Raw genomic sequence first — 23,274 nt, forward strand, 5'->3', positions numbered from 1 at the left:
CCCAGAGGTCCTGAGTTCAATTCCCAGCATCCACATGGTGGCTCACAGACATCTGTTATGGGATCTGGCGCCCCCTTCTGGTGTGTCTGAAGACAGCGACAGTGTACTCGTATTCATAAAATAAATTCTTTAAAAACAAAACAAAACAAAAACCAGAAACACATCTGAATCTAAAGCAAGCTGTCTTCACAGTCTTCTTCACTCCCGGAACTAGATTCCAGCAATGCAGTCATGAAAGAAAGAGGATTGCCTTGTCCATTAAAATGCAAACACCTCCCAGCCACAAAAGAGGGGACCAAGGGATGTTCACAGGGGAGCTAGTGTCTGGAATGACTAAAGCAGCGTACCCTTGCAGCACCCGTGTACCGTACCAGAGTCCAACACCCATGTTGAGTGTGTATGCCCAGAGCATGAACCCAGCAAAGCGAGAGAACTAAGAGCCAGGCTGGGCTGGGACTGGCTTGCTGCAATGATGACTTCATAAACACAGTCTGGGACTGACAGGCAGGGATGTGGATGAGGTGACACGGGAGCTAACGACAGTCCTCACGCTCTTGATCTGAGAGGGAAAAGGCCTTAGGAACCAGAAGATCCACTGCTGGGCAGCCTGGCTCACAGGAGAACTGTCAGCACGGAAAAGGGTGGGTATTTTCAGGGCTGTGTCGTCACTCTTCCTTCACTATGGCTGGGAGTGATGTGGGTCGCAGAAGTTGCCCTTCCGAGACCCAGGGTGACAGCCCAGGAGCGGATGGGGTGAGTTCCTAACAGACCCACCAACCAGAGCAAGAGGCCCTGAGTCTGAGGAAGTTGGGAAATCTGAACAGGGACAGTGGCCTCACCGGACAGGCAGCCACTTGCATTATGGCATCCAGCCCGCCCTCAGGGGCGTCCAGGTTTCCGGAAATCAGTTGCTTGCCGACCTCTGTCTGAAACTGGTTGGAGTTGTCGGTTAGCTTGAGCACGTGGCGAAAGGCAAACGGAGGCTGGCAGGCTTTCTCCTTGTTGGGGCATGGGTTCCTCAGCTTCTCGGGATGGGTGTTGACAAAAGGCAGCACCGTCTTGTCCACGAAGGACCCGAAGCCTGAGGGGTACATGGCATGAGGCAGGGGGATAGGGGCAGAAGCATAAGGCAGGACTGGGAAGACCTGAAGCCTGAGGGATTACAGCAGAGGCTGGAGGCACAGGGACGAGGCAGCAGGCAGGGCTCTAGGCAGGACAGTGAGCCTTCCAGTGGACTAAGGACCAAGCTTCAGTTCTCCCAAACAAGGGAGAAAGCAAGATGATGAATTTGCAAATATGACATGGGAGCGTGTGGTGCAAGCATGTGTGGAACCATGTACAGCTGAGAATACTCGAGGCCATGTACAAACATGAGTGTGTGTGTGACAGAGCATGTATATGTATATGGTCATGTCCATGTGTGACCATGATGAGTGTTGGCATGTGAATACATGTATATGTATGTATGTATGTATGTATGTATATATATATATATATATATATACAAACACACACATGCACATGCACACATGCACACACACGCACACACACGTGGTCTTGTGTGTACAGGCATACAGGCACACACGTGTGACTAGACATGTGCACAGGCACATAAACGTGCTTGTGTATGGGATGCTGGACATGTGTGAGCACGAGTGTACACACATGAGTGTATATGCACACAAGAATAGACGAGCTTGCATCCTGTGTTCAAGTATTCATGTGGACATCCTTAAACATAGACAAACATGAGGCAGAGTATTGTTCTGGAGTGAGTCCACTTGTCCCACATGCTTGATGAATATGGTGGTGTTGGTCAGTGTTGTAACCCTGTGACTGACCCCTGCCCTGGGAAACCTGCCCTGTGACCCTTGCCCTGTGACCCTTGCCCTGTGACCCCTGTCCTGTGACCCCTGCCCGGTGACCCATGCCCTGTAGTTTACACCCAGTATGCTGTTAATCCGTGGTTGCTGTGATAAGATACTTTTTAGTAAATAGCACTGTAGGACTTTTGCCTTTTAAACATCAAAATATAAACTAGAGAGACAGAGAGGTTGGAAGAATCCTCAGGTCTTAGCAGCCTGTGACCAGGTACGACCCTTGGTAAAGATTCGGGATTAACTCTGGCCCCATGAACATTGCATATGCAGCCCCCAACCTCCCCCCCCCCAGCTTCTGCCTCTGCAGATCCGAGTGCACAGAGGCGTCTGCTTGGCAGGGATTTCCCAGGGTTGAAAGGTGAGTGTGCACTGCAGGTCTCACCGATGCGGCCGGACTCTGTGATCTCGTTGAGGGCCTGCAGCAAATCACCACCCAACTTCTTGACATTGTTCAGGTCATCGAGCATAGAGTAGGAGAGGTCCATGAGGTAGTACAGATCAATGGGGTAGCCCTTGGCCCGTCGGAAAGTCACATTGAATGCAGCAGCCTGCCCTGTGTCAGAGAAAAACAAGGGGCACTCTGAGCCGGGCTGCAGCCTCAGACCTCACCCAGTCCCCCACTTCCTATTGCCTCCCCCATGTACTATGTAAGACCTGGAAGGGGCTGTGACCAGAACACAGGACAGGTGGATTTGAACTCAGATGAGTGGGCTCACTCCGGATACAAGAATGCCTGGATGGTGGAGAATTTCTGTGCCACGCAGATTCACAAATTGGAAGCCTAAACACCCAGACTGTGGTACTAGTAGTCAGGCTAGAAGGGTAGAACCCAAACAAGGGCTTAAAATGTTTACAAAGAAGGCCCGGAGAGTCATCCCGATCTTCCTGCTAGCAGAGGCTGTACCTGTCTCAGCCTGGGCTTCCTAGCTCAGGTGAGCCAGCTTGCCTGAACAGCCCTTCAGGGGCCAGCAGGGCCGGGCCCTCGATCAGAGGTCAGAGGCAGAAGTCCCACAGCAGAAGGGTTTGTGTCAGCTCCCAGGGCATCAAAGGAACAAGCTCTGTCTTCTGCTGTCACCAGGACAACTTCCCAGATGGACACACCCCTGCCTCCGTTCTTGCTGTATTCCTTTCACCCTTCTCCGTTCCTAACAACCTGCCCCTTAGATCCTTGTGCTGGGTGGGTAGTTTGGGCACAGACTAGAATTACCTGAGAAGTGTTTCACGGAAGGGGTCTGCAGATGAGGCTGGCCTGTGGGCATATCTATCTGTGGGGGGATTATACCGGACTGCCTTAATTTATGTGAGAAGACCTGGCCTGAAAGCAAGCAGTAAAATTCCCTGGTCCAGGAGCCCTGGTCTGGTTAAAAGGAAGTGAGCAGAGCTTGAAGGGTCATTGCTCTCTGCTCTCCGCTGTAGATGCAATAGGCAGCAGCTGCTTCAAGTTCCTGCCACCTCGACTTCCCTTTAATAGTAAACTGTGGCCTGAAATTGTGAGCTAAATAAACCTTTCTTTCCACTCAGTCGCTTTAAGTCGGGACCCCGGGAAGGTTCTCCACGGTCTTCCGTGTGCTCTCCCGTTCTGTCCCCCTCCCCAAGGAGCCACCTCTGTCCTTTACAGTCAGCTTTTGGTAGGGTTATCTGCTGGTCCCCCTTGTCCCACCCAGGCTCACTTCACTGCATTTGCCCGGTAGAGCATGCCTGGGCCTGGGGCAAGCCTGGTTTAAACAGTTATGCAGTTCCTTGGCTACGGGACTCTCACCTCCCCAAGAGGGTCAACTGAGTCTTGTAAGAGTAGAAATGAATGGCAACTTCTAAAGATTCATCTATCTTTATTTTATGGGCATTGGTGTTCTGTCTGCATGTCTGTCTGTGCGAGGTTATCAGATCCCCTGGAACTGGAGTTACGGACAGTTGTGAGCCACCAGGTGGGGGCTGGAATTGAACCCAAGTCGTCTGGAATAGCAGTCGGTGCTCTTAACCACTGAGCCATCTCTCCAGCCCCCAATGATGACTTCTAAATGGCTTCCCCTCCAACCCCCCACCCTTTAAAAAGGCACAGAACACACCACTAAGAGAAAGTCTAGTTGGGGCAGCAGTGGTACCTGTCTTTAATCCCAGCACTCAGGAGGCAGAGGCAGGAGGATCTCTGAGTTGGAGGCCAGCCTGGTCTACAGAGTAAGTTTCAGTATAGCCAAGATTACAACAAGGAAACTCTGTGTCGAAAAACCAGAGAGGGGGGGGGAGAGGAGGGGGAATGAAATGGGGAGGGAGAGAGACAGAGACAGAGACAGAGAGACAGAGAGAGACAGACAGACAGAGACTCCAGACACCCAGTCCAGACAGTGGACTTGAGGGAATCAATCAGGGGCAGAGCTCAGACTTAGAAGTAGTTCTTTAAACATTACAGTTATTTGTTTCTTTATGCGGAGGGAGTAGCTTACACTTTATGATGTTTACCAGGAGATCAGATAACTACTTGCAAGAATTGGTTTCCTCTTTTTATCTTTTGGGTCCTTGGGGGAATTGAACTCAGGCCTTCAGTCTTGATGGCAAAGCCAACACTTTTTTTTTTTTTTAACCAGTTGAGCCCTTTCGTTGGTCCAGGAGCTCAGCCTTGGGTGGTGAGGGGTTTCGTTACCCAGCCTGCTTCACCATCCAACCCAGAGACATGCACCATCTGCTAGTCCTGATGGGTAGCACAGGCTGAGCTCCTGGATGCGTTTGTACGCCTGGTCCATCTCAATCATGTCCCAAACCTACCTGGTCGCAAGTTAAGGGTCACTTTTTGTGGAGACAGTTGACTCCGTTGCACCTGATATTGGGGGTGGAGATCAGCAAAGCTCTTGGGGTCCATTATATCATCGGCTGGGCAACCCTTGAGGAGCAGCTGTGCCCGCGTGTCACAGCGCAAGGAGTCAGGCTCCCCTGGTCCGGTGAAGTTCTAGAGGAGACATCTGAGATCAGGCAACGGGTATAGACGGGCACAGTGAGACCCAGCCCTGCCTCCTTCTTACTGCCCTCCTGACTTCAGTTAGATGTCGCTGTCACATCCGCGACCCAGAGAGCCTAGGTTTCCCTGAGAGCTCTGGGTTACCAGAAGCACAGACTATGTAGATCTTTCTCTATCTTTTGGGTACCGATTCCATCAGCAAAGACATGGGGTCCTCTACCTCCAGCCAAAAGGCTAATCAGCCTCCCTGAGCTTGAGTACTGGCCAGAACTCTCTAGCCCTTTCTCAACGGGACCTCTGCCCCAGGGAGATGCTGTCTCCTAAAGGTGATCAACCTCCTTAGGCTTATGTGACAGCCCTGGCTGAGATGCAGGGCAGAGCTTGGGGTCGAGTCTCTCCCAGTTCCTAGGGAATCATGTTGGTGAGGAGACCCGAAAGCCTAGGTCATCTCCATCTTGACTACTATGTCCCTTCTAAGGCCCCATGAATCTGACATGGAAAAGTCTCGGTCCTGAATGGACTCCGTTGGATCCAAGGACTTGGAAAGCAAGGCATTGGAAAGCGCCGGGGACTGCCTGTTTGCTGGCAGAAAGTAAACCTAGAAGAACGACAACCCAGAAACGAAGCAGACACCACCTCCGGAGTACCTCTGCTCTGCATTGGCTTTCAGAGCCCCCATGTAAAGTCCCCGAGGAACACAGGCGATCGATCAGCGAGAATAGAGGGAAGAGAAGCTGACTGGTAATCCACCCAGGACTAGCGGTCTGGCTGTTCATTCACTTCGGAGGAGCAAAATGACTCAAGAGGAAGAGAGACACGCAAGAATGGCTTGTCCAAGGCTTGGACCACAGCCCTCAGGACAAGTCACAGGACAGAGGTTACAACATCAGGTCTCTCTGCTGTGGAGCTTTGCCTAGCATGGGGGTGTTTGCTGGAAACAGAAGCCAGAAGCCCAGTGGGATGGAGAAGAGGAGAGTCGCAGAGAATGCTGGGAGCCCAAGGCATTTAGTCTAGGCTCCGCCCTACAGTCACCTGGCAACAACCAGGTATGGCCGCTCGCTATAAAAGGGGTTGCTTGCTCTTTAAAAGGCCCTTTGCTCTCTATTGCCTTCTTGCTCCTGCTCCCTACATCCCACCCCCTACCCTGCTACCCTGTCTTATGCCCAGTGCCTCTATTCCTCTCTCTCTCTCTCTCTCTCTCTCTCCCTCTCTCTCTCTCTCTCTCTCTCTCACTTTCTCCCTCCTCTTCCCCCTCCCCCTCCCCCTCTCTACCTTTCTCTGCCTCTGCTCCCTTAACCCCCCTCCCCATGCCCTAAATAAACTTTATTCTATGCTATGTGGCTGGTCCCTCAGGGTGAAGGGATACCTCTATAGGGGCCCGCAGGGGCACCCCCTTCCCCCACACCTGACTGCATGTCCACCAAACATATTCCTTTTCTCCTTATCTGTTAATAAAACACAACACTAGGAGTGTTCTTTAACTCTAACTCTGGGGCCAGGAGAGGGGAAGCCAGAGTCCAGTTAGCACAGCTGCTCAGTCCAGAGTAAGAAAATTCTCAGGACAAAACAAAATGACAAGAAAGCTCAGACGAATGGCACCCAGAGCAGCTTAGAGGGGGCCTGGAGGCCAGATGTGGACAGGTTGAACATCAGATTGGAAAAATAATAGTCAAAAACTATGGACCAGAATTGAGATCTGCAGAGTTACCGATGGGGGCAGGGTCTGGAGAGAGAGAGAGAGAGAGAGAGAGAGAGAGAGAGAGAGAGAGAGAGAGAGAGAGAGAGAGGAGAGAGTGAGAGAGAGAGAGAGAGAGAGAGAGAGAGAGAGAGAGAGAGAGATTTAATAACCACTACATTGGTATGGAGCCTCCCTAAGTCTCTAAGGTCTCCAAGTCTCCAGGCTGCAAGGTCACAGATGTAGTTTAGTGGAGACAGCCAGTCTGACAGCACCTCACAGACCGGCCTGTCACTCACTACGAGGGTGCACAGGAAGTGAGAAGAAACCTGGAAGGCGGAACCTTAGGAAACACCACTAACACAGTGATGTGGGCACCACGTGTGCCTCATGCAGTGCACAGGACATCCCCAGTGTACACTGGAGTCGGACCAGAGGATGCGTTGGGCTGGAGGCACCAAGGGACATTCTACACTAGTGGCTCCTCTCGCCCTAAAATGACAAGGACAGGAAGAAGGAAGAAGCTAGCAATGCTCTGGAAGTCAGGAGAGCAAAGCGGCATCTCATGTGACTAGTAAGGAAAAAATGGGAAAACCTGGCAAGACTGTACACGGTTGGCCAGCCGTGTTGATATGTTCAATCTCTCGAGCTTGCTAACCAGATCAAACTTGGCATATGTGAACACACATACACACACACACACACACACACACATGCACACATACACACACACGTACACACATACAGACACACACAGACACACACACAGACACACACACATGCACACACACACAGACACACACACACAGACACACACGCACAGCGATGATGGTCAGGTTACAGGGTAGACCATCAACCCCACAGGATCAGAAATCACCCAGCCTCCAGGCACACTAATGAAGACTTGCATTGATTTTGGGTTCATTGAACTAGGAAGCGCTGCCCGGTGTGGGTTGGTTTGGGTTCTGGACCGAATGGGGTTGAGAAAGTGACCAGTCAGCACTTTGCTTCCTGACTGTGGATGTGAAGTGACCAGCTCCTCCCACCCTGACCCAAGCCCCAGCCGCTGCCACTGCCATGGCTTCCCCGCCATGACAGACTATAATCTCTGACCATGAGCCACAGTGAACCCTGTCTTCCTTAAGTTGCGTTAGTCAGGGTGTTTTTACAACAGCAACAGAAAAGTAAGTGAGACAGCACGTTTTCATCAAAACATGCTCCCTGGGTTTTGTAAGCTAATACCATACCCTTAAAGACCCGTGGCTTCCTCTGGGAAGGATTAGGTGGCTGAAAAGAGCGATGCATGTGTTTCCCTGTGTGGTCAGCAGCTTGGGGACCCTGGGTGTGATAAAGATTTAGTCTCCAGGGGAGGAGCTCTCTATGGAAGAAGGGGCAGTTGTACTGAGGGAATAGGATTCAAAGATAAAAAGTCTCCGCCATGCCCGACTGTGGGCCTTCCCCTCCCTCGACTCTTGATTCATATCGTGAAATGGGACTGTCCCTTCCTACGTACCTGGGGTACTTGGGTTAGCATGGTATATTTATTTCCCATCTGGAAGCTTCTCTACTGAGCCATTTCTGCTATGCACTAGGGAGATCCTTCTAGTGTCCCTGGCTTCAGAGAGGCAAAGGTTCCTACCCAGGCAGGTGGGAAGGGCAGCTTAGACTCTGTCAGGCGACCCACGCAGCTCTTACCAGCTTCTGGCACCACGAGCAGCCAGGCCCCGACTGGATACAGTCCCGGCAGTTGCTGACTTTGTACTTGGTGCATTCCTCGGACAGGGCTGGAGAGACAGGCAGGCTGAGTGAGAGCCCTGTATCCACCCCGACTGTCTTCAAAAATGATGGGACGGGAAGGTGGATGAGGCTCTGGGGAGGGTACAGGCTAGTGCCAACAGCCTTATGGGCATCTGGGAAGGGCTCTGAATCATCCCAATGGGATTCAAAGCAGAGCTCTATTGAAAGTCAGACCCCCCACCTCCTGTTACATGACAACCAAAGCCATCCATGCCCAAGACTTGACTCCCAGAGGCTGGTCCTTCCTCAACTACCTGGGAACTGATGCCCAAGGAGACTCGAGGTGGCCCTGTTGTTAAGGAATGCCGTGTGTAGGGACAGCTCCGCAGAACTCACCAGATCCCAGGAAGAGTAGTCCAGCTAGGATGAGTAGCAGTGTGTGTGGGCCCAGCATGTCCTGTGGAGAGAAGGGCCAGATGACTCCAGGCTGATCACCCAAGGAGTTCCTCCTTGCAGGCTTGCTGCCACAGGGTACGAGGATCAGAGAGGGCCAGCACAGATGTCACTCAGCTACCTCAGGGAGGGATGTGGGGGGGCTGGCTCAGGTGGTCAAGTACCTGGAAGAACAGGCAGTCAGCCTCTGTGGGGATACCACAAGCATGCACTTACACATTCAGAGAGAGGGAGAGGGTAAGGGAGAAGGAGAAAGGGGGAGAGGGAGGGGGAGGGGAGGGGGAGGGGGAGAGAGGGAGAGAGAGAGGTAGATAAATATAGAAATATATAGGGCTGGAGAGATGGCTCAGAGGTTAAGAGCACTGACTGCTCTTCCAGAGATCCTGAGTTCAATTCCCAGCAACCACATGGTGGCTCACAACCATCTGTAATGGGATCTGATGCCCTCTTCTGGTGTCTGAAGACAGCTACAGTGTACTTATATATAATAAATAAATAAATCTTAAAAAAAGAAATATATAGATATAGACAGATATGATAGATATAGAGATAGAGCTAGCTAGCAATAGAGATAGATAGATACATAGATAGATAGATACATAAATACATAGATACATAGATAGATACAGAGATACATATCTAGATATAGACAGATATGATAGATATAGAGATAGAGCTAGCTAGCAATAGAGATAGATAGATAGATACATACATAGATAGAATCATAAATACATAGATACATAGATAGATACAGAGATACATAGATACATAGATAGATACATAGATACATAGATAGATAGACACATAGATACATAGACAGACAGAGATAGATAGATACATAGATACATAGATAGACAGAGATAGATAGATAGATACATAGATACATAGATAGATACATAGATAGATATATAGACAGACAGACAGACATGCATGTCACACAGGCAGACTCATCTCCATCCCACAGATGCAGCGGCCCACACTGCCCAGAGCTATGCATCTGTACGCCCAAAGTCCATAGTGAGCTTGGACCACAGACCTGGTTGACCCGGACAGCAGAACTGGGGCCAGGCAGAGCCGTGACCTTGGAGTTCTTGTGGGCAGGACTGAGCTGGCTCACAGAGACTGCCTGTCTCTGGTTATCTCGGTACTCTTTGAAGCACTGATTTTATTTTTGCCCTGGAGGAGCTACTGCTGGGGGCAATATTGGCGTTCCTGTCCCAGACAGGGGACAGTAGGCTTCCCAGAGTTCACTCAAAGCCTTGCCTACCCTACTGCTGGCCACCTGCTGGCATGTTTCCATAACCACTGCACCCTGCCTTGCTAACAGTCAATGGCATTGATGATCTTGAAATTGTGGGAAGTTGGGGCTGGGGGCCAGCTGGGGCTGGGCGTGCTGAGAGGCCTGGGTTGTGACTTCCTTCCTTACAGCTGGCAAGTATGGATTCTCCCAGATCCTTACTGCCACCCTCCTTCCCCAGAAGTAGCCAGAGTGTCCAGGACTCCTCCCACAGAGGCCTAGAATGTTCTGGGTGGGGTGGCCCCTGGGTCCGACTTCCTAAAACATGAGAAACTGTGGTAGGCAGGAAGAGTTGCCAGCACCAGGGGCCATGTGGACAGAAACAAAATCAAACATATTTCCCCATGTCGTCCTGACCAGCTCCTCTACAGGGGAAGGCTGAGCTACCAAATATGCTGAAGGAAGATGGTGGCAGCGTTGTCAGGCCACTGCTTTGAGGATGGCTCTTAGTGCCATGTTGTGGCCTCGGAGCACTGGGCACAGCTGGTGGCCCCTAACACCATCTTTGCTTCCTGAAGCCCAACATCCACACTGAGGCTCTGTGGCAGGTATGACACTGTCTAGGGCCACCCCAGCCTGTGGGTACAGACCCCATGTAGCCCCATTTCTGACCCTTCTAAAAGTGGCCTGTGACCTCAGAAAGATAACCTCCTGAGCCCAGAGTTTTTATTGTTTTTTATTTTTATTTTTTGTATTTTGGCTTTTTGAGACAAAAAGTGTAGCCCTCACTGTCCTGGAACTTGCTCTGTAGGCCAGGCTGGCCTCAAATTTACTGAGCTCCGCTTGCCTCTGCCTCTGGAGCACTGATATTAGAGGCATACGCACCATGTCCGTCCATGCTCATCAAGGGCCCAGAGGTTTTAAATGAAGACCACTCCTCCTCCCTACTTAAGGAAAATCAGTACCTTCTGAATTTTGCAGACTATCTAGCAAGGCAGGGTCGGGGACTTTGGGCCACTGGAGCCCATCCTAACTCTGAATGTTTCTGTGTTTTCCTGTCCCAGGGCACCCAGCACAAGCTAAGGAAGCTGTACATGGTCCTACTTCTGTGCCCTCACCCAAGAGCTCTTTGTCACACTGGTAGGGGTGACACATACGTGTCCACCAACTGGCTTGGCTGACCTGGGGCCCTGGCACACGTCCCTGAGATCTGTGTGCTGGTACTGCAAATCCAGTCAGCGTCCGGAACGGCTCCCTTTCTGAGGTGGCTGCGGTTGTTGTGAATGGGAAGAGCTCTTCCAGATCACAAGCATGGCACTTCTGGGAGAGGGCCCCAACCTCCAAACAGCCATGAAAGTCAGTATTCAAACTTAGTTCTCCAAGTGGGGAAACGGAAGCTCCAAGCAGCATCAGGATATAGGGCTGGGTATAATATTATACCTATGCACACAACCATATAAGCGCACACGTGTGCATGTACATGTACACACACACACACACACACACACACACACACACTGGAGTTCCTTGGTTACAAGACTAACCCACAGATCACACTTTCCTGACCTTAAAACATAGGAAATGGGTGGTGGCCAGGGTAGCCACCTCCAGCTCCTTGTCCAGGATGTAAAGAGGAGCCAGCTCCACGTGGGCCCACTGTGTCCCTCAGAGGACCCCAGGCAATGACAGTGTCCTGAGTTTGCAGGTGGATGGATGAAGGCCAAGGTCCAGGAGCTAAAAAGAGTCTAGGACTGAGTCCCTTCTTGGCAGCCAGCTCCTGTCTCTGTGGGAATCAACATAGAGAAAGACCTACCTGGCCAGTTCTGGGGCCTTGAGCAAAACCAGCACCACAGAACTCTGAAAGAGCAAAGCCTGTCTAGTTCTCTCTGCCTCAGTTTCCTTCATGTAATTGGACCAGATCATGAGTGTTGAGGGTTAGGGCAGTCTGTGGCTTTCCCTGAAGCCCTGGTGTATGGAGAAAAAGCATAGTCTCCTGTCTAAAACCTGGAATATGCTTATCAAGGCTGGCAGTGGTCTGGGGGTCTTGGGGAGCTCCGGCTTCATCCTAGGGACTCAGATCTTGTCACTTTAAGGAGCTATGGTTACCAGTAGCAAGGTCCGCTGTGTGCTGTCTCTGATGTCCTTGAGATATCCCATCTTCCCCGGCACAACATTGATTAGCTTCTCACAGCTTAGTCGCATCATATGATAGTTTTTCCTTTATTTATTTATTTTATGTATATGATTACACTGTGGCTGTCTTCAGACACACCAGAAAAAGGCATCAGATCTCATTACAGATGGTTGTGAGCCACCATGTGGTTGCCGGGAATTGAACTCAGGAACTCTGGAAGAGCAGTCAGTGCTCTTAACCACTTAAGCCATCTCTCCAGCCCCCTCCTTCTTCCTTTTGTAGACCAGGCTGGCCTCGAACTCAGAGATCCGCCTGCCTCTGCCTCCAGGGTGCTGGGATTAAAGGTGTTCACCTCCACCGGCCAGCTGGTCTACCTCTTAATAAACTTGCTTGGCATCAACCATCGGCTTGCACATGACCTCTTGACCTCAGATTTCCTGTCTTCTTTATGTTCTCATCTCCCAACCCCTCCCTCTTAGGACCTGATCACTGAAGAACGGTCTGCTGGCCCAGGGCACCTGAAACCTGCGCTCCAAAGGACAGAATTGAGTTTCAGCGTATGATACTTTTACTGCTGCTCCCTCCTCTCCAACTAACAGGCAGCAAATGGTTGTCTGGTCACAGTAGCTCCTGGGACTAACTGAACCACTAGTGTAGACAGGAGGGTAACGGTAAGTAAAAATGCCCGAGCCGGCAGACATCCTCCTGGCTACCTAGCACCTCTGCCATGGCCCCTCTAGCTCCCCGACTTCACTGGGGCACCTTGGTTCTTCAGGCAGGTACCCTCACCAAGTCATGAGGAGCAACTTTATACAGAGGCCTCCTGAGAAACCCTGTCCCGGTAGCTGTCAGAACGGTGCCCCCAGAGCCACCTTTGATCTCTACCATCTGCTCAGCGAGCGCTGGTGCAACTCAGGAAGTGGTGAAGGTCAGCAGAGCCCTAACCTTGTGAGGCCTGGGTTGTCCTTCCCTGAGGCCTGGGTTCTGTGATGGGAGAGGATCCACATCCTAACATGTCCCCACGAAGAAGGAAATACACATGGCCAAAGAGGAAACGAGAGTCAAAAGGTAATTCGGGCAGGATGCGGTGACCTACAACTGTCATCCTAGCACTTGGGATCAGGAGTTCAAAGGCACCCTCGGCTACATTTTGAGTTCAAAGCCGGCTGGAGGTGCATGAAACCTTCTCTCCTCTCTCTCTCTCTCTCTCTCTCTCTCTCTCTCTCTCTCTCTCTCTCACACACACACACACACACACACACAAGCAGATGGTGATATAAGAAAGTCAGCAGAGGCAGAGTGAGTCTAGCAAAAGCTGGTGGTGGGTGGCTTCCTGTCCCCAGTCAGAGTACATGAGGCGCCTGACTAAGAACAAACACAGGGGATGGCACAGGCGAAGACTGGCCCAACCCCAGGGTAGTCTGGGGGAGAATAGATGGAGTCCTAGGGCCACCCTTGCCTCAGGAGAGCAAAAGTAAAGGCCTGTGGTAGTCACAAGGCATCACAGCCTAGACCTGAACATTTTTCACCAAAGCCCAGTATCAAGATGGAGTCACTTCTGCCTTTACACATTCACGAAAGAACCAGGGGCAGATGGGCTCTAGGGTATTGGAACTCTATGCGGGGATCAAGCCGCCCTGGGCAGAGGACAAGGGATAAGGAACAGAGGGAGCAGGTGGTTCCAGAATACTAGCTCTAGGACTCAGAGCTCCGGGCAGACGCAGGGACAAGGTTGGTTCCAGTTCCCTTTTTTGTTGCTGTGATAAAACACTTTGACCACAAGCAAGTTAGGGGAAGAAAGGTTATTTCAGCTTACGGCCCACAGTCATCACTGAGGGAAGTCGGGGGCAGGATGGAGGAGCCCCACTTTATGGCTCACCCTCCCACAGGTTTACACTTAGCTAGCTTTCTACATAGCCCGAGACCATCTGCCCAGAGACTGGTGATCCATGGGGGGGCGGGGGCGGGGGCGGGGGCGGGGCGGGGCTGGGCGGGGCCCGCCTACATCCATTAATCACCAAGACATTTCCCCACAGGCATACCCACCAGTCTGATCCAGAAAGTTCCTCAGTTGACTTAATGCTGTGTAAAACTGACAAAGCTAATTAGGACTTGGGGCCTATGGGAACAGATGGACTAGCTGGGTTCTTAGAGCTCCAGGCAGACTTGGAACAAAAGAGACAGAAGGGTTAGAGGGAGCACTGTTTAGGAAGGATTCTGATCAAGGGACTCAGAAAGCCCTTCGAGCTTGCAAAGGAAGCTTTACAAGTGACCGAGAGACACGGTCGGTCGCAGTGGTGCTTACAGATTAGTGGAGTCCAGAAATACCGGGGGCTGCAGCTACTGACCAAATGGGGTCAAATGAGACTCCTTTCTGAAGCAATTTAAAAACACTGCAATAAACTGGACGTAGTGGGACGAGCCTTTTAATGCCAGCCATTTGGGAGGCAGAGGCAAGTGGATCTCTGTGAGTTCAAGGCCAGCCTGGTCTACATAGTGACTTCCAGGACAGCCATAACTAGAAAGTGAGACCTTTTCTCAAATAATAAATAAATAAATAAATAAATAAATAAATAAATAAATAAATATGTTAATTGCTCACTTAATTAAAATGGATAGAAAACCAATGCAGTAAAAAGTCCCAAGTTTTAGGAAAATTCAAAGCATCCTTACCGATGTGTCAATACAAGAGAGGCCGTCTAATGTGATCTAATGTGACCCAGCCAGGGCTCTGGCGCTGTTGCCATGGTCACGTAAGAAGGGGTAGAGTGGTTGGGAGAGAGAATGTTGGGAAAGCGCTTGTATAAGGACCCAGATTTCAACCCCAGATCACATGTTTTTTTTAAAATGAAAAGGAAAAAAACAAAGAAGAGAGGAGAGAGGGGGGGGGAGGGAAGAGGAGAGGGGGGGAAAGGGGAGGGGGGAGAGAGGAAGGGAGGGGAGGGGAGGAGGGGAGGGGAGGGGAGGAGAGGAGAGGAGAGGAGAGGAGAGGAGAGGAGAGGAGAGGAGAGGAGAGGAGAGGAGAGGAGAGGAGAGGAAAGAGATCCCTGGAACTTGGTGGGCAGCCAGTATGGGCTAGTTGGTGAGCTCCAGGCCAATGAGAGACCCTGTTTCAAAGGAGGTGGGCTATTCCTGAGGATGACAGCTGAGGTCTTCTGGCTTCCACCTGAACACCCAAAGAAATACACACACATATACACACCCACACAAACAAATACATACACAAACACACATACAAAACACACATACATACATACACACATACAAACTAATACACATACACAAATACACACATACTCACAAAAATACACACACATACATACACGTAAAACATGCACACACACAAAACATACACACGCAAATACTACACACAAAACACACAGACACACATGTACACAGACAAATTCACTCAAAACATACACACACACAAATAATACACAAATACACACACAAAACACACACAAACTAATACATACATACAAATACACATATACGCACAAAAATACACAAACACATACACACAAAACATATACACACAAACAAATGCACACACACACCACACACACACAAATACACACACATATGCACAAAATATACATGAAAGATCCCCGCTTGATATTAGTGCAGCCATTTCTTTTTTTTTTTTTTTTTTTTTTTTTTTTTTTTTTTTTTTTTTGGAGCTGGGGACCGAACCCAGGGCCTTGCACTTGCTACCACTGAGCTAAATCCCCAACCCCAGTGCAGCCATTTCTTAAAAATGAAAAATTTTAAGTTGCCCTCTGCTTAGCCCCTAGACATGAGACCAGAAAGTACAGGAAGCACAGTGCCACCCACTCTCCAGGAAGCTACCCGGGCACAAGAACAGATGATATAGCTGTGGCTTTGTCCTGGGAAAAAAACATTTGTCAAGTCAGACGTCCTTGGTACTGGAATAGCTGCGCTGATATGGTTGGGGCCTTGTCCCAGGAACTCCAGGATGAGAAACATCTACCTAGTCAGATATCCTTGCCACCGAAGTAGCTGAGCTAATGAAGCTGTGTGACCTTGTGGTGACTATATAGACTGTATGTTCCTGCTGTCCCAGGCTCTTCATATCCCTCCTGCGTGAGGACCGTGTCAAGCCCCAGTGCACTGGTATCCCAAGTAAACCTCTTGTTTGTACATCAAGACTGAGTCCCGTGTGTTTGTGGGTGGTGGGTGTCCTCAGGATTGGAGCAAGAGTCTCCTCTATCTGAGGGTCTTTCATACACACACACAAACAAACACACACACACACAAACACACACACACAAATACACATACACACAAATACATGCACACACATCACACACACACAAATACACACACATATCACACACACAAATACACACACACACACCACACACACAATTACACACACACAAATACACACACACCATACATATACACAAATACACACATACCACACACACAAATATACATACACAAATACACACACACAAATTCACACACAAACACATACACACAAATACACATACACAAATACACACACACAAACACACACACATAAATACACACAAATACACACACACAAACAAATACACACACAAATGCACACACACAAACAAATACACACACAAATGCACACACACACAAATACACACACACACACACACACACACACACACACAGAGTGAAGAGGATTCTGTACAAGTCTGCTTTAGAAAATCAAGCAGAGATAGAGACACGGGAACCAGAAGTTCAAGGCCACTTTTCAAAGAGTTTGAGGCCAACCTGGGCTACATTAAAACCCTGTCTCCAACAGAACCCACTAAAGAAACAATGGAAAAAAGATAATTCAAGGCTGTATGCCTTACGGCCAGGAAATGCGTGTACAAAAACTAAAGGAAAACAACCCAGAAGACATTGTCAAAAGAAACAATCCCATGCATAATAAATCACATAGAGACAACCATTAACTCCAGAGTAAACAGCAAATGGTAAGCTTCCTCTCTAAAAGAATCTGAGAAGTTAGTGATAATCAGTGAGCCTCTCAGAGAAGCCTGGACTGTGAACTCAGAGAAGCATGGTCATTCAACAGGCAGAACGCAGAGGCTGAGGGGCACGGAACACCCCTCAAAATACCAGCATCTCTGGAGTAGCTTTTAAATGGAAGGTGGCTTAGGCATTTTTTTTTTTTTTGGTTCTTTTTTTTCGGAGCTGGGGACCGAACCCAGGGCCTTGCGCTTCCTAGGTAAGCGCTCTACCACTGAGCTAAATCCCCAGCCCCATGGCTTAGGCATTTTAACATTGGCATTGCCCACCCTGTGGAACCTGGAGGGGCGGCTGGGATGGACAGCTGCTGGAGAAACTCATCCTCACCCTGAGAGCAAACGTAAGGGGAAAAGGGAAAGCTGGACTGGGGAGATGGCTGAGCAGTTAAGAGCACTGTCTGCTCTTCCAGAGGTCCTGAGTTCAAATCCCAGTAACCACATGGTGGCTCACAACCATCTGTAATGGGATCTGATGCCCTCTTCTGGTGTGTCTGAAGACAGTTACAGAGCCATGGGTCTAAATGTGCCAGGTCTTGTGGGTAGCATCCTCCCTGTGTCTTCAGGCTCCTCCACAGTCTGTCTTTTTTTTTTTTTTTTTTTTTTTTTTTTGGTTCTTTTTTTTTTCGGAGCTGGGGACCGAACCCAGGGCCTTGCGCTTCCTAGGTAAGCGCTCTACCACTGAGCTAAATCCCCAGCCCCGCACAGAGCCATCTTAAAAGCTCTGGTGGACACACTGGGGGAACCAGCTTCTCAAGGTCCCAAACACTGTTGGTGTTTCTGTCCCCACTCCTAACGTCCCTGAGGAGGGTCCCATCATGACTTCGGGAATAGTAACAACGGTGACTTCACACTGCTGTGGGAACCTGCTCGTCAGTCCTTTGCTTTCTAGCTGCAAGTGCTTGCTGATCTCTTCTGGGACATGAACCGGGGTATCCAGGCTACTCTTGGAGACTCATAGACTTCATTTTCCTGTACCTTTCCCCTGCCCTGCCCCACAACCTCCACCGAGTTTCTGAATGTTCCAAATCTCCCACCTGGTCCAAATGGCACTCTAGGACACAGTCGATGGCTTCCCCTGGGGCTGATCATGAGCACCTTAGACCCCAGAGCTCAGGGAGATCCCTGGGCACTGCTTAGATAAGAGGTTTCTGTCCCTAGAAGCTTCCAAAAGCAGCAGCATTGGGGCCTCGAAGTCCCTACATCTCTCAATGGCTGGATCCAAGCATCCCAGAGGCCTAGCACTCCCATGTTCATATGTCTTGCTCACAGATCATAATCTGTTGCAATGAGTCACTGGTAGGGACCCTGTTATGGAAGGTCCACCAGGGTCAGGGCCAGCTTCTGGAAGCGGACAGTTGTCCTTCAGAAATAGGAATGGAGATCCTATCACTCACGGTCTCCCAACTGGCAGGTGGGCTAGCCTGTGTCTCTAGGAACCTATGCCTGGCCTTAGCCTGTGGGTTTGCTCCCAGAGGCTCAGCCTGTCACCTAGGCCCCACAGCCAGGCACAGCTGCAAGTGATGTGCACATCGGCTCCACCCCAGAGCTGATACTCCTAGACCTAGACCCAGCTGCACAGGGGCCACAGACAGGCTGCTCTGGTTCCTCTTCTCTCAATGGAGGCACAGGATCCTGCGTAGGTGGCCCTGTGTGTCTATGTGGCTGAGCCACAGGGCCCCAACACTGGTTCTAATATGGGACTGGGCATTACTGGGCAGGCGTTTTCCAAGATTAACATCTGTGTCAAAAACTCAACCAAGTAGAATTTACCCCATAGTGCAGCGGGCCTCGTCCTATCAGTTGAAGGGCCTGCCTCATCTTGATTTGTTTCTGCGGAGAACCCTGAGTCCTCTAGACCCAGCTTTCAGGGAGCTGCTGGGGTGATGCCGTAAAATAGCATGGCGAGGCTGAGGCATGGCTTCCTGCTCAGTTTGTTTCTGAGGCAGCCAATGTGCCAGTCTCTTGTCTATCACCTCTTGGCTCCTTACTCCAGTGTTGGCTGCCTTGATGCCAGAGGGTTGAGTAGCCCAGATGCTGTCTTTTCCAAGGGCTGTCAGGGCACACGCCCTGCACGATCCAGGACTTGATCTGACCTCTACAAATCATCCAACTCTTTGCCAAGGAACCACTTGCTGTGTGACAAGGGTGACCTGACCCCAGCTTTATGAGGACGACTCTGGCTGTGCCACAGGGTTGCTCTGCTGTAGGAGAAGGTCCTAATCAAAGGACTCCTCCTAAGGGTTTAAGCAAATCCTATCAGACCAACCAGATTGAAGATCCACATGCAGAGGCAAGGCCTGGTATAAATATAACTTTTTTGTTTTTTGCCTGATGCCTGCTAACCCAGGCCTAGTCTGGAAACGTTTAGCCTTTCTAGCCTTCATACAGTCTAATCTAGGCCTACGATGTTTTCAGCCTCTGAGACTTGCTATGGAATAGGCTCACCTCTCCCTAGTTCTTTCTGAATTTTAGCTGGGAGATTCAACTCAGCTGTTCTGGCCCAAACTCCTCTCCAAGCTGACTGATTCAACCTGACTTCTCTCGTTTTCTTCTGGATTGCTCTGTTTGGCCTCAAACTAACTCTAGCAATCCCGTCTGATCTTCTAGCTCCTTCTCCTTCTCTGGCTCATTCTGTCTTCATCTGCGTCTAGCTTATTCTCTCTCTGCAAACTGTCTCTGTACAACTCTCCCAATAAAAACTGCCTTCTCCCTTCTCCTCCTCCTCCTCCTCTTCTTCCTTCTCTCTGTCTCTCTGTCTCTCTCTGTCTCTCTGTCTCTCTCTGTCTCTGTCTCTCTGTCTGTCTCTGTATCTCTCTGTCTCTGTCTCTCTGTCTGTCTCTGTCTCTGTCTCTCTGTCTGTCTCTGTTTCTCTGTCTGTCTCTCTCTGTCTCTCTGTCTCTCTCTCTGTCTCCCTCTGTCTCTCTCTCTGTCTCTTTCTCTGTCTCTCTCAAGTAGCTTCTCTTTCTTCTCTCTTCTAGTGAGAGTTGGGCATATTCTATTCGGTCAAATCTTTCTCTGATTCGTCCCTTTGTCTGCCACTCACTCAGACATCACTTTCAAACATGACTACTTTTTTTCCACAAACTTTACCTTCATTGGGAGTAAAGGTGTGTATTAAGAGTGTGTGTGTGTGTGTGTGTGTGTGTGTGTGTGTGTGTATTCCAGCCAGAGGGATTAATGGTGTTTGCTAAGGGGGTCACACCACAAGTAGAAACCCTTTTTTCCCCTTTGGTCACTAATGCAATCTTGGGTTTCACAGTGTGGACCAAAGAACCTGCAACAGTCTGGACCTCAGGTAGCTAGCTATCTGCTTTAGGGAGACAGCAGGACTCGGCGGCCATAGGGCTCTAGTCACTTGGCGTTTCTGGGTCACCTGTCTCAGCCTGGCTACTGCCTTCCACTACAAAAATGTCCCAGAGACTGCTGCTCCCCAGGGCCTGGGATTCACTCAGGCATGCAGGTGTCTGGGTTTGGGGTGGTGGTGGTGGTGGTGGTGGTGGTGGTGGGTCTGGGAGGAAATTAGCACTTCCCTTTGACATCCCATGTATGCAAAGGAGAAGGAAGTCTGGACACAGCCAGTACTGGGTTGGCTGCCTGGGGGTATCTCCTGAACATCCCCCAGAGATGTCCAACAGCCAGGCAGAGGATGCCCTGAGTTGGTCCACCCCTCCCCCCACCCCCAAGCGTGAACTGTATGTAATCTCTGGTGACAGAGTACACTTGGAAGCCTCAGTTGACACAGCTTCAGGCAGGACGGTGACTCAGGCCCAAAAGGGGAGAGATGTGAACAGAAGGGCTGTCTCAGAACTCGCTCCTCCTCCTCACAGAGCCACTGGTTCTCTGTATAACTACAACACACACACACACACACACACACACACAACACACAGACACACAAACACACACAACACAGACACACACACCACACACACAACACACACAACACACACACAACACAGACACACACACAACACAGACACACAAACACACACAACACACACACAACACACACACACAAACACACACACAAACAAAGACACACAAACACACACACAACACACACACAAACACATACACACAACACACACAAACACGCACACACACAAACTCAACACTCCATGAGCCCCCAGCCCTGCCACCTGCAGAAAGCCGCCTGTACCTGAGTGACGGAAGTGGAGTTAGCGGGAACCTCAGTTTGTCTCCACCACTCCGTCCTCACGGGGGTAAGTTTTGAGTCATTGCTGACTGTAGAGGATTGGAGTTTGCAGAGCCTGTCACTAGCCCATCCTCAGAGTTCAGCAGCCTCCCCAGCTCACGCCCTTTCTTACACATAGAGCAGAATGCTTCCTCCCAAGCTGTGTATCAAAGATATCCCCACACGCAGAGCTTCCTGTTAAGGGTGAGTGTGTGGTTCCCCCACCCCCACAATCACAGTGGACACAGTTCGAATCATTGTGATGGCACGCCTTCCCCAAGACCATGTCCGAATATGTCAACCGAGAAAAACAGAACTAGTGGAGAGAGGTGGAGATAGAAAACTTGGGCCTTTCCAGCCCTAACTAACCCTCAGGAGTTAGTTACTCCTGCTCATTTTACTCCCGCTTTGGCAGAGGTCCCTCCCTTAGGGCAGATGCCAGTAATCTTTTATCCACTGATTCGCTGCTGGATGTGGAACTGGTGTCTGTCACCTGAGACTTGACCTCATGGAGCCCACCTCACAGAGCCAGTCAGCCACCCCCTCTGCAGCTATATAGCCTCCTGCAGGCTGGTCTCATAGGCATCCCTCCTCCCTCTATCTGGGATGTGGCCCTGTGGTTGCTGGCCCCAGGCCTGGCCACTACTGTATGTGGGATTCTTGGGAAGAGAACTTCCCTATCGTTTGCTATGCTGTGGGCTAGGCTGGGCATTTTGTAGCCTCGGTCCCAGAGGCTTGCAAGGCAGGCTGAGAAGTTCCCCCATTATAAGACAGATGGGCGACAGTGGCCATTTCAGCAGCTCCTTCTCTTGCTCCTTACTTTCAGTCTGACGTCCACCTCCATGACCACAAGTGTCTACTTCCATTTGTAGTAGAGGGGTGACAGGATATGACCCCTTCACTCCCACAGCATGTCCCAGCCATCCTCCCTGTCATAACTTCCTCAGCCCTAGGCATCCACGACTATCGCAGAGAGAGCAGCTTGTCATCCCCAGTCATAGCTGACCTTTCTCAGCCCCAAGGCATCCACGACTATCACAGAAAGAGCAGCTTGTCAACCCCACCATAACTGACCTTCCTCAGCCCCAGGCATTCATGACTATCACAGAGAGAGGATCAACACTGTTCTCTGCCTGCCTACCCGCATTTAGTTACGGAAGTTCCCAGAATTCCTGAGACTCTGCCCAACTGTGGTACCATACCTCTCCCATCCATAGACATCAGTCAGGAGGGCCTGAATAACTGGAAGCCACATGTAAAAGGTCCCAAGACCGTTTTTTGACAGATAGGCTGGGTGAGGGACATGGAAAGGCCACCAGAGCCCGCCCATAGGGCTGAGGACATAAAGAGAAATCCCATGGGAAGAGCCCACCTCTGAGGTGTTTCCCAAAAGAGCTACCTGAACACAGGAGTCCTGCACTTACCCCTCTTGGTCCCAGGAAGCCTCCAATCCGTGAATCTGACTGACTGGAGATGTCTCTGCCTGCTTCTCACCAGCTGGCTCTGTGGTGGTGTCTAGAGAACAGCCTCTGAGGCCCCAGCCTGATACTTCCTGTTTTAAGTCAACACCCAGGAGGAAGTTGAGTGACACATGGCTCATTGGCCCACATGTGGGTCTCACCTCAGCCCCTTTACATATGGGATGTTAGAGAAGAAACACCAAGAAAGGGTGGGGCCTGAAGATGATGACAAGCTTTCGCAGCAAGAGTGGAGGGGCTACCGTTAGAAGCAGTAGCCATTGATGGCCTTGAGGGGCTCTGTAGCATGTCAAGAAGAGGTAGGGATTCATGGACCAGCAGGCAGGCTGATTGTGTGGGTTCTCAGTCAGGGAGAGGGACCCAGCTACAAGTGCATGGGCTGAGGCGATAACCCACTGGGGGAAGCAGGCGAGTGGGAGGAAGGAAGCTGGAGAAGGTTCCTGGGTAGAGAACTGAGGCAGAGTGGGGCCCAGAGGGATGTGTTAAGTAACACTGTAGGGAC

The 23,274-nt window shown here is 50.4% G+C and overlaps 1 protein-coding gene and 1 long non-coding RNA gene across 5 annotated transcripts in view; one reads left to right on the top strand and one right to left on the bottom strand.

Annotated features, from left to right (window-relative positions):
* Itgb2 (integrin subunit beta 2) overlaps positions 1 to 22,868 on the bottom strand; it is a 36,234-nt gene extending 13,366 nt beyond the window's left edge. The window contains exons 1-7 of one of the 4 annotated variants that reach the window (XM_039098730.2): positions 22,719 to 22,831; positions 8,817 to 8,859; positions 8,639 to 8,699; positions 8,201 to 8,289; positions 4,641 to 4,821; positions 2,263 to 2,433; positions 840 to 1,081 (exon numbers count right to left, since the gene is read on the bottom strand). In XM_039098730.2, coding sequence (XP_038954658.1) covers positions 840 to 1,081; positions 2,263 to 2,433; positions 4,641 to 4,821; positions 8,201 to 8,289; positions 8,639 to 8,696 — 741 coding nt within the window. In that variant the 5' untranslated portion in view covers positions 8,697 to 8,699; positions 8,817 to 8,859; positions 22,719 to 22,831. Of the gene's footprint in view, positions 1 to 839; positions 1,082 to 2,262; positions 2,434 to 4,640; positions 4,822 to 8,200; positions 8,290 to 8,638; positions 8,860 to 21,258; positions 21,787 to 22,718 lie in introns of those variants that run through there. The other 3 variants (XM_039098729.2, NM_001037780.2, XM_063279156.1) reach the window with 3 other exon arrangements.
* Positions 12,807 to 16,518, top strand: LOC120099012 (uncharacterized). Its single transcript, XR_005497836.2, has 2 exons — positions 12,807 to 13,134; positions 15,854 to 16,518. It is a non-coding gene; the product is annotated as an uncharacterized LOC120099012 (long non-coding RNA).
* Positions 22,869 to 23,274: the final 406 nt, after the last annotated feature.

This window comes from Rattus norvegicus, chromosome 20 (assembly GCF_036323735.1).
Source record: "Rattus norvegicus strain BN/NHsdMcwi chromosome 20, GRCr8, whole genome shotgun sequence".
NCBI lineage: Eukaryota > Metazoa > Chordata > Mammalia > Rodentia > Muridae > Rattus > Rattus norvegicus.